This window comes from Adiantum capillus-veneris, chromosome 2 (assembly GCF_014529385.1).
Source record: "Adiantum capillus-veneris isolate H3 chromosome 2, ASM1452938v2, whole genome shotgun sequence".
Classification (NCBI taxonomy): Eukaryota; Viridiplantae; Streptophyta; class Polypodiopsida; order Polypodiales; family Pteridaceae; genus Adiantum; species Adiantum capillus-veneris.
Genome location: NC_140932.1, coordinates 48658184 through 48675007, shown reverse-complemented (window position 1 = coordinate 48675007; position 16824 = coordinate 48658184). Strand labels below are relative to the sequence as shown.

At 39.7% G+C, this 16824-nt stretch overlaps 1 protein-coding gene across 1 annotated transcript; it reads left to right on the top strand.

Annotated features, from left to right (window-relative positions):
- Positions 1 to 13018: 13018 nt before the first annotated feature.
- Positions 13019 to 16231, top strand: LOC147462731 (uncharacterized). Its single transcript, XM_086527172.1, has 5 exons — positions 13019 to 13171; positions 14258 to 14449; positions 14665 to 14829; positions 14910 to 15065; positions 15693 to 16231. The coding sequence occupies exons 1-5, from the start codon at positions 13097 to 13099 to the stop codon at positions 15930 to 15932; spliced, it is 828 nt and encodes a 275-aa protein (XP_086383298.1). The 5' UTR covers positions 13019 to 13096; the 3' UTR covers positions 15933 to 16231.
- The last annotated feature ends 593 nt before the right edge of the window (positions 16232 to 16824 follow it).

Sequence of the window (16824 nt, the reverse complement as noted above, 5' to 3'; positions counted from 1 at the left end):
TCCTCAATGGATCCTTGCTTTCACAAGTTGTGAACCTTGAGTCACTTTTACATTAACTTGGACAAGTGGTGGACCTAGAAACCAAGCTCTCCATGTTGAGATAAGTTGTAGGTAGGACATTAGAACATAGACAACGATAATGGATGCAATATACTCCTCTCCTAATAATCCAATTGATTGAAACCATGATATTTTAGTTGTTTTCATTGTGTATTGTATGTGCATAAAGTGGAATGAGACCTTAAGAAAACTCAAATTTTTGACAAAATCTCTATATTTTATACATGATATATTGAAAGTTGTCCAACCTAGGAATTGGGATTTTCCCACTTTACCTAATATGGTCTTATAAGACACATTTTGAAACATACTCTGTATGTCCACTTTCATGGTAGGCCAATAAAGTACTTTCTACTCCTTGAAGAGTAGGTTGATGCCTCTATGACCTGCATAGGAGGAGCATGGATTCATACATGACTTTATCACGAAGGGAGTGGTAACACATAGCTATGGCCATGGAGAAGATAACCATCCTGCAAGGTGAATGTTTTTCTTTCTTTCCCAAAGCAAGGGCTGAAATTATGTCTTTAAAGTCATGGTCAAACAATAGCATACTCATCTATCATAGAAGATAGATCATTGTGAGTTGTTATAGATATCGTATTAACTTTTTTTTGTCTCATGAAAGTGCATCGCCACTTGATTGTGCTTACTAACAATGTGAACAATATGAAAATAAAATTGCGAAAGAAAATTTACCCACCTCATTGTTTGTCGAAAGCTTGTTTGTGTCATGAAGTACTTGAGACTTTGCTGGTCTGTTCGTAAAATAAATGGAGTCCCCAATAGATAGTGCTTCCATGTGTCTAGCGCATGTAAAATAGCTAAAAGCTCTTTTTCATAAATTTCCAAGACCCGTTCATCGCGTTGAGCCTTCGGCTCTCATATGCTATGGCATGACCTTCTTGAAGCAAGAGTGCTCCAAGGCAATCGCCACAAGCATAAAATTGGACCTCAAATGGCTTTGAGAGATCCGGAAGCATGAGGAATGGTTGGGAGGTAAGCTTCTCTTTGAGATTGTCAAAAGCATTTTGATCCTTAGCAATCCATGAATGCTTAACGTTCTTCTTTGTTAAGTCATGTAATGGTCGTGCTATTTGAGATAATTTTGCTATGAAGCGTCTATAGTATGCACACATACCAATAAAGTTTCTTAGCTCATGTAGATTCCTTGGATTAGGCCATGCTTTTATTACCTCCAACTTTGATGGATACATACGGACATACGGTTGAACCACGCTGCCCCTAGGATAGCATCCTCATGTTGGAGAGGAGAGATGAAAAAGTCTTCTTTGTCGGCATAGATCTGGACATGAAGCCTCAACTTCCCAATCAAGGGAGTAACGGAGGCTTGATGTCCCTTAAAAGCTGTATCGGTAGTTACAATATCTCCCATCTCAAAATCTTGAATGCCCAACTTGGTGGCCAAATCCGTTGATATGAAGTTGTGAGTAGAGCCAAGGTCAAAAAAGATGAAGGCATCATGCTCCCTTACCTTTTCCCAAGCATAGGAGAGAGGTGATCCTTTGCAATGAGCATCCTCTTTTGGAGCTTCGATAGTGGAAGCTCTAGGAGTCTCATAGGGGGCATTTCTCTTGGGGCAAGAACGATAACCATGTCCTTGCTCCCCACACTTAAAACATTTGTGGTTCTTGCGAAAAGCCTCAAGCTCTTGAGGAGAGAGAGTCCATTTTTACCTTTGTAAACTCCCTTCTCCTTGAACAGATTGTTGTTGTTGTTGTTGTTGGAATTCCCTTGGGAAGAATTTTGGGCATTAATTTTCCCCTTTGCATTAATTTTGTCTTTGCTTTCCATGGGCCTGACATTCCTTCTAGCCCCTTGTTGGAAATTGACACAAGAAGAAACCATAGTGGGGTGGATTACTTCGATGATAGAACCAGGCCATTGGGAGTTGACATACTTGGCCATCTCTTCAGGTAATCCTGCACAAAATTGTTGCTTTTTCTTGGCGAAGTCTATCTTTTGAAAGACAGTAGCCTTGAGATGTAAATCTCAAAACTTGTCCACATATTTGTAGATAAACTCGGGAGGCCAACCAATAGGCTTTAGGCACACCATGAGGGCAACATGAAGAGGAGCTTGAAAATTGTCCTATGTTCTTCCTTTGTACCAACCTTGCCTTGTGTGAGGGAGTATGTGTTCTCTCTCTAGCCCCTACAATGAGGGATGGCCCTCCCTTGTGTAGGGATATGGATTAAATTTTGAATACCTTACCCCCTCAAGCACCTTAGTCATGGATCACCTTAGCACCTTAGTCATTAAGCACCTCAAGAACCTTAGTCAACAAGCACGGCAAGCACCTCAAGCACCTTAGTCAACAAGCACGACAAGCACCTCAAGCTTGGGCCACGTTCCCATCTCAAGCACAACCCTAGCTTGCCTAGGGTCAAAGGACTTTTAACACTAACCTTTGGAGGTTTTTAATGAAGCCAACCCTAAGGTATTTAAGCTTCATTAGCTAGCCTTGCTCTTTGACAAACCTTCTCTCATTTGGACCCCTTTACCATTGGCCCCGTGTTGAGATAGATCTGTAAGCACATGTCTATATTCTAACCCTTGCTCTTGTTCATTCTCCCACATTAACTGATCAATTTAATATGAGAAAATCATTTGGGTTGGTTAGATATTAGATTTTTTTGACAAGAGATGCAAAAAATTGGCTAAGAAAATTGTGGGCACCTCAAATGAATGCTGTAATATCCTTCCTTCAAAGCACTAATGAAGTATATGGAGTTGCCTCTCTATCTTATACATTCTTTTCAATTATGTTTTAAAGTTTTTAAAAGTCCTTAACTTTGTGTTGTCATTTACTAAGGGGTGTCTTTTTTGCTTTGCCAAACAACTCATTGTAACTAGTGTCATAGTCAAGGGGGAGGGAAAAAATGGATGCATGGACACCAAAATTTCAGCTAGATGTGATCTTTTCTCGTGTCCTGGGTAGCACACAAGGAAAAAAAAAGAAAAAAGGGGAGTGTCAATGAGGGCACACAAAACTGCCAAACAAGGACCAATCTAGGTGAAATTCCAATGTCCACACATTACTTCAACCTCTCCCGCTTGACACTACTTGAGCCAAAGCTAAATGGGTGCATGAACACTTGAATTCAACCAAAATATGTGTTGTTCTAGTGTCCTGGAGTGCATACAAGGCCAAAAAAATAAAAAAGAGGGGTGGCCATAAGGGCGCGCAAATCATCCAAAATGGGGTGGATGATTTGCTTGCCCTTGTGCCCAGTTTGGATGATTTCCGTGTCCTTGTGTCCACCCCCCTTTTTGATTTTTTTTTGGCATGGTGTGCACTCCAGGACACTTGAAAAGCACATATTTTGCTTGAATTCAAGTGTTCATGCACAAATACACCCCCTTCCCCCTTGACATTGGTGGACCCAAAGGTTGTACAATAGATATATATCATTTAACTTAAAAACATGAAGAAGCTAAAGAGATTAAACAATTTTAGACATAGAAGATACAAAACTTTGAATCCTTTAATCATTAAAAAAATGATAATATAAAAGTAGGGTGGGTAATACAAAAAGATAAGTTTCACTTCGGCTAATGCTCGAAGTCTCGCCTCAATGGGCATGCAAGCTGCACGTCCTTTGATTGTATAGTCACTCTCTTTGCATGTATGGCACAAAGGTTGGTATCCTCTAACACATAAATGATGTGGGCCTCCAAAACTTCTTGAATCACCTCCAACACCATTTCTTGCATTCTATATTGATTTCCATATCTTTGGAGCACCCCCTTCACCATGCAAGAAAAGGGAAGTTGTCGAATGAGCCACTCGATTGTCTTCTGCTGGTAGTGCCGGATTTTTGCAAATGTCCTTGCAATGTTTTGACGAAGTTGTGCTTGTCTGGGGGGCACTTGCACATTTAGTGGCGGGAAATTCTTGGGCTTCTTGAAAAACTTAGATTTGCAGAAATTTACATGCTTTGCCACTGGTGGTGCCTCCTCCTCTTGCTCCTCGTCATCTCGATCTTGCAATGTAGGGAGAGAGCCTTGCTAACAGGATAGTGTCTTCCCTACCACGAGCATGTGGTGTGTACATGGTATCTCAACATGCTATCATGGTGGCTCTGTCTTTGATTCACTGTCTGTATGTACCACTCGAGCTCAAGACCCCCGTGCTTATGATTGTTGGCATGGTGGTTGTTCACTCTCCCTTGAGGATGAAGATTCCAATTCTTCTTCTTGTCATTGTTTGGTGCGTTGCTTGAATCTTCTATGTGGTGCCTAGTGTACTGTCTACCACTCATCAGCCCGCAATGAGTCGACTCCCCGACTTCCTTGCCCAGAGGTTGAGGAGCACCAAGAACGGGCAAGAGTTTGCAAGCGTTTTCTTGTGTTTTTAAGCCATGTCGACTTCTCGCAACCTTGGTGAGTGTTTTTGTTAGCAGGGGATGCTCTTTGGTGGTTTTTCTAGTGCGTGCCATGGGGTATGGTGGGAGCTCACCTATGGAGAAGAACCAAGTGGAAAGTGAGCGGATCTTATATTTATAAGGGCCCATTTTGTAAGAGCCCATTTTAGAAGGGCCCGTTCACTCTATAATTTTCTTTAAAAAGATATTATCTTTTAAAAGGGTTCCCCTAAACTTTAATAACGGTAAATGTACAAAAGAGTAGTTATTAGCATTGAATCCACCTTGACCCTTGCCGGACCCTACGTTGGTGTGGAGTGCTTATTGGCACTGAATCCACCTTCACCATTTCCGGGTGGCGCCATGCTACATGCTTGGTGGGGCTTTGTGAGATTCGCCACTCATTGCTATGCTCTTGACAACTCAATTTGAGTACTTCCCTTGTAATCTTGGATTTTCGTACACGCTCTATGGTGAGCTTAGAGCATATATCATGTGAAAGAACCAGTTGAAAATCTCTTCCAAATAACTAGATTGTACCACACCACTATCATGTCAAGTATTTTTTAAGTACACCCCCTTTGCTTACTAATGGAGCTGAAGCCATGGCCTGAGTACTAAACATATCAAGCAAACCATATTTGTGCAAAACAAATGCTCCATGCACAAATAAGATATGTTGTTCACATGAGAAAATGATGCAAATTATGAAATGAAAACAATATATCTTATAATACTTTTACTATGTGATATGGCTTACCATGTAACGTGTGATGTTATTCTCACCCTAAGCAAGGGTAAAGACCTGTGTGAAATCCTTCAACACCACTTGAAATGATTTGCGTTGCTCCTTTGTTATGCTGGTAAGACCCATAAGCTTGGTGATTCTATCAAAAGTTGCCCAAACTTGCTTGAGCTTATTTGCAAGCTGGCCATTTGAGTCATTGATGGTGGTAGCTTTGCATAATTCCTTCCACAGTTCCCAAAGGCTAGCTACCTTGTGGTTGGAGTGGTTTTAAGCATCATCTTGGCATGGGTTTCCCTCTGTTGCTTTCTTCAAGAAGTGTCTGGATTTTGTCCACTTCTTGACACTTGTCGGGCGATTTCATGGACCTCCCCAGGGTTCTTTGCCAAAACAAGTAACACATTTCCACCATAATAACCAATGGAATTGAGAAGTGTCTCCACCCTAATGACTATCTCCTGGGACTTTTGCAATGGCTTCATTGTGAACGCATAGTCAATGTGGAGCTTCAATAGCCTATCAAAAGTGCGTGTGAATGCGTGTAATGTACAAAAATGTACATTAGATAGAGAAAATGGGAAGATGGGATTCCAGGCCTTGTCCTTTAGTGCACGATTTGGGGAATCTCAAAACAAATGCTTCCCATTCCTTGCCTTCATCTCTGACATCAAAATTGTCCACTCCTTTGTCTCCATCCTCTTGCCATGGAAGCATTGAACCGCCCTTTGCAAAGTTCTTTTGTGTTTTTTGTCTGTTAGGTTTGTACCCCCAAGTACAAAATAGACAAGAATAGAGTGAAGAAGCCTCTTGTTTGCAACAAAGAAAACACTTCATGGTATTCAAGTCCCCACCCAGGTTCCACTCCACATCAAAGCTGCATGAACCCTCAACAACCAACTTCTCACTTGCAAGTTGGGAGTGTATTACTTCTGTAATCCATGGAGTTCTCTCAAAAATCCATGAAAGTACTCCATTGGTCTCTTTGGGCACCTCAATAGCACCCAGCCACCAAATTTCTTTCTGTGATTGCACATTGAAAGATAGGGTGGGATATGGCTTGATTGAATCCTTTTGCTTTATTTGCAATAGGGCATTATTCATTAGAGTGACACTTAACCTCTCTACCTTTGACCTTTCACTATTTGACACTCATTGTTTTGGCACAAAAGAAACCTTTGTGTGGGCCAAGCACTTCAAAACAAGTAGAGGCGAGACCTTAGACATCATACTATATGAGAATAAGAATACAACCAAAAGTAAGAAGTATATTGTGTAACCTTCTTGAGGTATGTAATAGCAAGGTATTACTGTGAAGTAGAAATGTCTCTTGTAGATGAAGAACAAATCACCTTGTGGGTGTCACTCATCATTTGCATGCTCCACCCATTGCAAGTGTTTCAATGGATAAAAATGCATACTTGTGTCCCTTGCACCAAGGTGTGTTTATGTCAAATGTGTGATGGTGTTTCCAAGATTCATAATGTGGGCATCCCTTTTTGTATTTGTTGCTGGAGAGTTGAAACCTCCCTCTAAAAAAGGCAATTCTTTCTTGTAATGCCAATGTGTTGAGCTGAAGAGCTTGACATTGGTACATCCACAAATGCAAAGAAGCACTTGCACCAATAGACAACCGCTTGTAATAACCTAATAAACCTGCTTCTCCCCTCCCAAGATATTAAAGAAACATTGAAAGGATATTAAATATGATGGATGAAAGTGGCTTATGAGATTGTATGCGTAAAAATGGCCATCCATCCAAATGTCAACATTAGTCCCACCAGTGGCGCGACATTCTTGTGATGATCTCTACTCACCCTTATGTGCGACCTTCAATGCAAACTCTGTGGGCAAGAGAATATGTACGCTTGTGGTGTGCATAGTACGTGGTGGTGGAGGAACACGATTTGTGATGTCCGTGAGTATGTGAGGTCCCCAAACCCGGGAAGATTGGGGCGACTTGATAGATGGCCTTCCTTTATTCTCAAGTTCTGCTGGCAACACCCTATTTCGTTTCCATGAAGTAGAGATATGAGAAATAGAAGAGAGGAAGTCCTCTATCCATCGTGTTCATGGTTGTAAGGGTTATACGCCACATGACAGGTCGATCAATCAAGGATTTTAATGGAAGCTATTTCCTATAACATAGAGATGAAATCCCATTGACATATTCAGAATCCATAATCAAACATCTTTTTTCCCATGTTTATGAGGCACGACCACCATTCATAAACCCTGAATATGGTATGAGACATAGTGTAAACTGATTAGTTTTTCCTTAAAGATTTTTGATGTAATTTTTTCTCATAGAGAGGCCCAAACTTATAGTCTAAGCCCTGATAACTTTGCTAAGGCTCCGATTTTTGTACTTTTTGTACTCTAAAGACCTATTGAATTATTCCCTATTTGAAGGTTGTTAATCAAATTATAAAGCATTTTTGACTTTGCTAATTAATGTGGGTTGCTATGTTGCCTTTTCTATCTGTAACTTATGATTCCACTTTTGTTAAGAAACCTGGTAGATGCTCGCCCCAATTTTTACTTCCTTACTAGCATTATGTGCCTTGCTTAATATGTAGGAATTGCCTCATACTAGTTGTTGATCAATCTCTAATTGTGGATTGATTGTCTTAGTTGGTTCCTTATGTTCTTGATTGTCTTGCTAGTATGACTCTTTGTCAATATGCTAGTATCTGAGTGATAGGATCTCTTCTCGGTCTTGATACCCATAAAATCTTTTATTCATTAAAAGCTTACATTGTTATCTGTTAACTTCAATGGATTTTATTTCTTTCTAAAAAACCAGGTTGATCTTGCCTTCCAAAGCAATTTGGGTGCCTCTTGCTGGATTTTAACTTATTTATACTCTTGCTAAATACTCTATTATCTGCTGCAAAAAGTACTTGTGATTTACTGAGGACTAAGCCTTCAGTAGTTTTTACCTAGTTCTTTTGGTTACTTACTTTCCCACTTTGCTATCCTAAGTTGTTGATTGTGTGTATATATTTTTTCCTTTATTCTACTAAATAGTTATTTTTGTCCCATTGATTAAAGGGCATGATTATGTTATCATAATATAACTACGTAAATTACTTGTTCTAGCTTATCAACCTTTTGTTGGATAAGTTGGTTTTGTTCTTGTTGCTTATTCTGAATGGCTAGTTATGCACTAACAATCCTTGAATTAGTTTTAAATCGGAAAGAACTAATATCTTGGGATTTTGTAGGGATAGTATGTCTTGTACTTGCTTTTGGTTGTTCCAAAATGTTGAATCTACGGTATTGAGAATCTGGGAAATGTAGAATTTGTTGCTCAAAATGAGTAGATACAATATATTCCATATATAAAACACAAATTTTGGTTGTTTTGGTGACCTTACCTTCCAAGACATTGATATAGAACCTTCAGCATGTTGCATTTATGCCCCTAGGGTTAGTAAATCTAAGTTGGGCAAAGAACTCTACTGTGTGATTTGGATGCTAATCTAGTTTTTTTTTTCAATGATTGATTTAACTGGATGGATGAAGACTAACGATTTTCAAGAATTGGCTTGAGATGGAGCTCCTTTGTAAAGCTATAACACAATCACAAGCTAGTATTACTTGATTCACATTTGGGAATGTAATTTTTTTTCCATAAGACTTACTACTCATAGTCCTTTTTGAAACATGAAAATATATTAGTTAAAATATTAGCCAGCTTTTTCTTTGCTCTCAAAAGTGTTATGATATACATATGGCAGTGAAGTGTGAAAACACACTTAGGACCGTAGAGGTATTTTTTTCCCTCACTAAGAGAAATCCCCCCCCCCCCCCCCCCCCCCCGGTTCCCGTGCATTGTATATACGCCCACCATTTCACGCTAAGTAATACAACTCTCTGTTGCATATATTGATCTTCTTCATCTTCTCCAAGATGTGTGTATTTTCTCGCAACCCTATTTCCAACAATTGGTATTAGAGCAGATTGTGTCCTTTGGGGCTTAGTTGCTAACGTTGCTAGCACACGCTTGCTCAGTTTCTCTGATTTCAATGAGCTTTGGTGAGTGTCAACAAATTGACAAATACTTTGGGATAACAGGTCCCTTACAGTCTTCTTTGGGTTGTGCTACATAGCACACATTAGTCCCGCTTTGTTTCTCCTCTTTTCAAACAGACTAACAAATTTCACATCAAGTGCAGGCATTCACCATGGATGACAACAACACAAATGTGTTCAAGATGTTTGTTGCTGAGGATAAATTGGATGGGGACAATTACCCAATGTGGGCTTACATGATGCAACATGTTCTTGTGTCAAATGGCGTTTGAAATGTTGTGTAGGGCATTGATGTACACCCTGGTTCTGAGGATACAGGAGGGATACATGCGATGTTGAGGATGTTGCAGGTTTGGTGGCAGGGTTTCTACTACCATAGCTATTTTTCCTACGACTGAGCAAGCTCGTTGGGATTTTAGAGATGCAGGGGCTCATGCATTGATTGCATTATCTATGAAGTGCACTATTACTCCTCACATTCGTTCAACTAAATCTGGAAAACAGGCTTGGGATATTGTGGGTGGTCTTTATGCAAGTCCCAATGAGGCTAAAATTGCATTGCTACGTAAGGAGTTGGAGTTGAAGAGATTATGCATGAGGAAGATGAAATGGGTACTTTTCTTGCTGCTATCAAGGATATCAACGAGAAACTTATTTCTGCAGGCGAAGCTATTTCTGACAATTCCCTTGTGTAGAATCTTCTTGATGCTTTACCAGATTCTCACCAGACTTTTGCGTACTTGGAGTCCTATTGACCTAAGGAAATATGAAGTTGTCAAGTTTGATGCATTAAGCACATTGTTGTTGCAAGAGTCAATTTCAAGAAAAGACCCGGCTAAATAGTGTGCAATTGAACATCCCTTTATTGTTGCTAAAAATAAAAGTGGTAATAGCAATTTAGCCACTTCTCATGGTTCTTTTGGGAGTGGAAAGACACATGTTCCTAATGCTTCTTCTAGCAGCACTTTGTTCAAAAAGTTTGGTGAAAAGGGAAAAAAGAAGATGCGCTGCCATTATTGTAAAGCTAATGATGACTTGGTCAAGCAATGTTCAAAATAGAAGGCAAAAGATGCACATGTACATGATGTACTTGATGGGGAAAGGGCTGAGAATGAGCAGGCCAGAGGTATGCCAAAATGGTCGTGTATACTTTACGTGACAATAAACGACTAATTAAAATGTGTACACATTGCATCATGTTTGAAACTTGAAACCAGTTTGCAAAGCTCCCAAATGGATGTATTTACATATTTTTGTACATATGCCCATGCATATACATGCAACTTTGTACACGCCAAAAGCGGTCTATCATCATTGCTATCCACAAGTGGTTTTTGTTTCATGCTTGGCAGTTCATAATATCATAGCAACCTAATATGTCCACTTCCACTTGTGAGGCTGAGTACACGACAGTCTTCACACCTACAGTTGAGTGTGTATGGCTCAAATGCCTTATGGTTGTTTTGGGTGTTGGACATGACATTGCCAACATCATCTATACTGATAGTCAAAGTGCATTGACAGTTGCATTTGTATGGGTTGAAGCAATCTCCTCGTACTTGGTATGAAAAAGCTGACACTCATTTGGTCAAACAAGACTTTCATAAAAGTCCAACAGAAAGCACTTTGTATGTAAAACGTGAGGGAGATGTACTTTATTAGGTTTTAATGAGCTTTGGTGACCGCTAGCAAGTCAATAAATAATTTGGGTAAGCTCGAAGATCTTAGTCTGCTCTGATTTTCCAATTGGGCTCATTTCGGCCTCCGTTTCCACTACAAACAATACAATTTTTGACGTTTTGTGTAGAATTTTTGGCAATGCCATTTTATGCATACAGATCCCTTACAATCTTCTTCGGGTTGTGCTATATAACACGCGTTAGTCCTACTTCATTTCTTCTCTTTTTTGACAATTTTCACATCAGGTGCACGCATTTGCCATGGTTGACAACAACACATATGTGTTCAAGATGTTTGCTGCTATTGAGGATAAATTGGATGGGGGCAATTATCCAATGGGGGCTTACATGATGTAACATGTTCTTGTGTAAAAGGGCATTTTGAATGTTGTGCAGGGCATTGATGTATGCCCTGGTTTTGAGGATACACGCGATGTTGAGAATGTTGCAGGTTTTGGTGGTGGGGTTACTACTACCACAACTCTTACAACTGAGCAAGCTGGTTGGGATGTTAGAGATGCACAAGATCATGAATTGATTGCATTATGTGTGAAGCACACTATTACTCCTCACACTTGTTAAGCTAAATATGCAAAACACACTTGGGATATTCTGGATGGTCTTTATGCAAGTTGTATAATGAGGCTAAAATTGCATTTCTGCGTAAAGAGATGGAGTCGAAGATTATGCATGATGAAAATGAAATTTAAACTTTCCTTGCTAGTATCAGGGGTATTAATGAGCAACTTATTTCTGTACTCAAAGTCATACTGTTCTTGATGCTTTGCCAAATTCTTACTAGACTTTTGCTAGTACTTGGAGACTTATAGCTCAAGGAAATCCTAAAGTTGTCAAGTTTGATGCATTATGTACATTCTTGTTGCAAGAGTAGCTTTTAAGAAAAAATAGGGCTAGATGGTGTGCAGTTGACTAGGCCTTTATTGTTGTTCAAAGAAAAATTGGTAACAACAATGTAGCCACTTCTCATGGTTCTTCTGGAAGTGGAAAGATACATGTTCCTAATGCTTCTGCTGGCAACACTTAATGTGGAAATTCCGATGAAAAGGGAAAAAGGAAGACGTGTTGCCATGATTGTAACGCTAATGATCACTTGATCAAGCAATGTCTTGAAGGCAAAAGAGGCTAAGAAGAAAGAGACTAGTTCCACTACAAGTGCTCTACAAATAGAAAGTCCCTTATATTGTTCTCAAATGCCACAACGAAAACACCTATAAGCTTCAATGAAACACCTATAAGCCAGACCATGCATGACTCTTGATGAACCCCAGTGACTTGTGTAGGAGGAGGCGTGACAAGACTACATGGAAGTCGAGAAGGTGGATGCTTAGCAACAATCAACTCAACACTAAGTTATAAATTAGAGTGAGTGGGAGCAAGTCTCACTGCAATCTTATAGGTCAAGAGGTCAAGCTGCACGTTCAATTTCTCCTTGAATATTTCAAACCCAAATTTAAAGTGCCCTTGACATGTTTTGTGAGACCATAACATCTTCGTTTTTTGATCCTAATTTGGGTAGGCTATGGAGAGCAAGTGCATATGTGAGACCACATGCAGGGTCTAAAATTGACACTTGTTTTTTCTTTCAAGGGCTATTTTGCCTGTCAAAACAGGTGCTTCAAAATAACCTCCTGTCATTTGACATGCTAGAATCTCAAAATTGCCTATCTTTTTTTCTGTTTATACCCTTAAATTTACGTTATATATGGCAAATTACGTAAGTTGATCGCATTACACAAAGCATATGAAAGAGGGCTTGGAAAACTTCCAAAACTTCCTGTCGAGAGAAATTACTACTATGCCAGTTAATTTCAGGCCTTGACCACATGGTCTTGACGGCGTTTATTTATGTTCTATTTTCTACAATATGGATAAGCAAGTGGAGAGTATTCTACAATTATGTTATTATTATACGGGAGGCCAGCTGCCCTTGACTAGAAACTCGCCAGCTGGTTCTTGGCAGCATCATGCATGGAGATCTCTGCGCGGCCTGTACAAGGGGGTTGGTTATCTCATTCATTACTGGAGGAGCTTGACTCTAAGCCAAGGAAAATAAAAAATAATGGCTAGTTTCCAGGAAGGAGACTCCCACGTCCCCTCCATATTTATACCTGTATATCGGGCAATCCAGTGCACTGCCCTGCCCTGCTCTTCTTCCTTAGCATAGCGCCATGGCCTCCATCGCAGCTTTGGCAATGGCCACCGCCGGTAGCAACGCTTTCTTGGAGCTTCCCGACCCTTCCAAGGTGCCCTGCAGCCTCTTACACAAGAAGTTTTGAACAAATTCTCACCCACATTGTGACTTACCACAACATCATGAGCTTCTGTGAGGGAGGAGTCGCATACCTATCTAGGTACGATTGGGGGCAGGGGACCTTGGCCCCCCCACCGGGCCGGCGTCCCCTGCCCCCAATCGTACCTAGCTAGGTATGCGGTGCCTCTCGAGCAGAAGCTCCTAATGTTATGCATTGGATGAAAAACACTGAGAAAGACTCCGTTTTCATACATGAGAAAATTTTTAAATCTTCCTGTGTTAACTCTACACCCCTTTTCAAGCTTTGCAAAGCTTGCATCATGCCATCCATGGTGACTACAGTCTACTGCATGTTGCGCTTGCTGCATGCATTCATCGTTCTTCATACAATGCATGGCCCACATTGACCATTGGTGGATAATGTAAGTAGATGCTCATGATCAGATCCCATCCTCTGCTCTCTCTCATACCTTAGAAACGGAATCTTACAGCTAAATCAACTCATTTTCTCGAAGCCATCAGATGCCCCTTAATACATATTAATAACTAAAGGTGGATACAATACATGTTCATGTTGCCTATCATAAATAAATGCTCATGTTGGCTATTAATCCTTGTCCATTGTCTAGCCATTAATTCATAACACAATTACAATAGAAAGACATTGTCTCTCTATTAATCTTTCACAAGAAGTTTTAGACAAATTCTCACAATAATTCCCACATGTGACTTACCTCAACATCATGAGTTTCTGAGAGGGAGGCACCGCATACTTAGCTAGGTACGATTGGGGGCAAGGGACCGCCGGCCCGGTGGGGGGCCGGTGGTCCCTTGCCCCCAATCGTACCTAGCTAGGTATGTGGTACCTCTCGAGCAGAAGCCCATGATGTTATGCATGGTATGAAAAACACTGAAAAAGACTCCGTTTTCCTACATGAGAATATTTCTAAATCTTCTTGTGTCTATTAAGGGTTTCTGCCACACAAGGAGGGGATAAGAGGTAAGAAGTGAGTGATGGAATGATTGAAGTGATGGAAGCTCATACAACTAAAAATCTATGTTTTTTTACTTGCTACAGGTTATTTCTCTAGGCCTCGCGAATCTTGTATCTCATGAGAGACGCCAAGATGTCATACCCTTCCATTGCAACCTTGCACCATCCTTTGGAAAGCTTAAAAATGCCGGAGCTATCAAAGAAATGGATGAGCAACTCAAAGTCATCATTGCTGGAACCACCAGGATTATGTCAAAGCTTGTACAAGAAGCAAAGGTAGAGAGAGAGAGAGAGAGAGAGAGAGAGAGAGAGAGAGAGGCTAAGGCATGATCTATCAAATGAAAGATCTTGAACTTTCTTAATGAGTTGTCACACTTTAAAACAAAAAGTTCTAGTAGACACACACACACACACACACACACACACACAAAGAGACAGAGAGAGAGAGAGAGAGAGAGAGAGAGTTACAAAACTTTGTGATATTTATCTAGGATCGTAATCAGTCCATTGAATGGAGTGCAGTTGTTGCAACAATGACTCAGAACCCTCTCCTTGAACCATTTGAGGATCTCATTGAGAGAAACGATAAGCTTATAAAGACAGATATGAACTATTTTAAGTTTGATGGGAGCGCAGACCACACGATTGTGAGAGAGGTGCATGACTACTCTTCATATTTTGTCCTTTCTTTATGTTGCAAGTTTTTGTTTGGGATCCAACGGTTTTTTTGATGTAGGTGGAGACTTGGTTTGTTAATCTCATTGGAGATGAGGATGTGCTTAATGATACCAAAATCGACATACACACATTAGCACAAATTGTTGCGGAATCGGGAGCTCGAGTTACTGACCTAGGCACTTTATTTTACAAGAAGTCATTCGTGGAGTCTGAGGTGTGTGAAACATTTGAGGATAGAAAAGAATAGGCACGCATTTGAGCTCAATGACTTAATCTCTATTTACTAAATCCATTTACAACCACACTTCAGTGGAAAGGTACTTAGCATGCATGAAAATGAAATTAGAAGTAATCAAAATATAGAAACAGTATGAACCTACGAGAACTAAGTAGTGTATATATATAGCAAGAAATTTGTAGTGTATATGTATTCCTAGGTAGAGTATGCCATATTCATGAGCTTTCTAAACATAGTGGAAATACTATGCAATAGTCCATGTATAGATTGAAGAACTAGTCAAGGCTAACAATAGAATACTTTGTTATGTATTCCTAGGTAGTGCCATATTGAGCTTGCTAAACATAGTGGAAATACTATGCAATCGTCCATGTATAGATTAAAGAGCTAGTCAAGGCTAACAATAGAATACTTTCTCAAAAGCCTTGTGACTTAATCCCAAAATAATGCTAATAATCAATAACACAATTTTCAAAGTGCAAAAAATTGTTGACAGTGTTGTAGACTATGGTTGTTTCATTTTGTTAGGCGTCCATGGTTAAGGGCATTAATGGTCATGATATTGGAAGATTCTTATAAAAAAATGTATGTTTGAAATTGTAGGTTTTGGACATTGGAGTACTACGCTATCCAGATATTGACAATCCTTACTTCAAAGTGTATCGTATCAAGTTGACAGCATGGTCCGATTGTGAGCGTGTACTATTTGTTCAAAATGATTCAAATGGGATCACCGGGGTCTTCACTTGCCGCAAGTACAAGCCTCGTGCAAGTGTCATTGAGTCCATGTCTTCACAAGTAAAAAAGAAAGCTGTAGAGGAAGCAGAAGCCTTGTTTGCATAAAGCATTCATTCCCCAACCAACATGAAAAGTTTTCCATGGTGTGATATGCTATAGTCTCATCATCATATCCTACATGATTCTATAATCTTTGCTACTACACACGCTTATTCATATCTATAGTAAATACACATATATCTAAAGTTTTATTTTATTACCCGATCCAGTAGCCGATACTTTTGTAAAAGAAATCAAAACCTCTCTCTCTCTCTCTCCAATCCAGTAATCTTTTACATTAAAGCCGATACTTTTGTAAAAGAAATCAAAACCTCTCTCTCTCTCTCTCTCTCTCTCTCTCTCTCTCTCTCTCTCTCCCCCCCCCCCCCATCCTATAATCTTTTCTAGTAAAGCCGATACTTTTGTAAAAGAAATCAAAACCTACCCCTCTCTCTCTCTCTCTCTCTCTCTCTCTCTCTCTCTCTCTCTCTCTCTCTCGATCCAGTAATCTTTCCTAGTAAAGTCGATACTTTTGTAAAAGAAATCAAACCCCCCCCCCCTTCTCTCTCTCTCTTCCCCCCCATCCAGTAATCTTTTCTAGTAAAGCCAATACTTTTGTAAAAGAAATCAAACTCTCTCTCTCTCTCTCTCTCTCTCTCTCTCACGGATGTGTGAGCAAGGTTTTCACTATATGTAAAACAAACATATCATGTGGGTTCAAGGCATATTATGAAAATACTTTGTTTATGAATTTTCAACATTATTGCATACAATTTTCCTATTATTTTATTATTTAAGGTTTCACAAGTGATACCCACTATAAATAATTATGTGCCTTTTTTTAAAACGTGATAGGTACATATATTTTTGGTAATGATTCCTAGTATGGGTATGGAGTTTTCCTTCCTCCTTTCCAACATCATTTCAAGGAGCCTAATAATTTTGTTAGATATTAAAA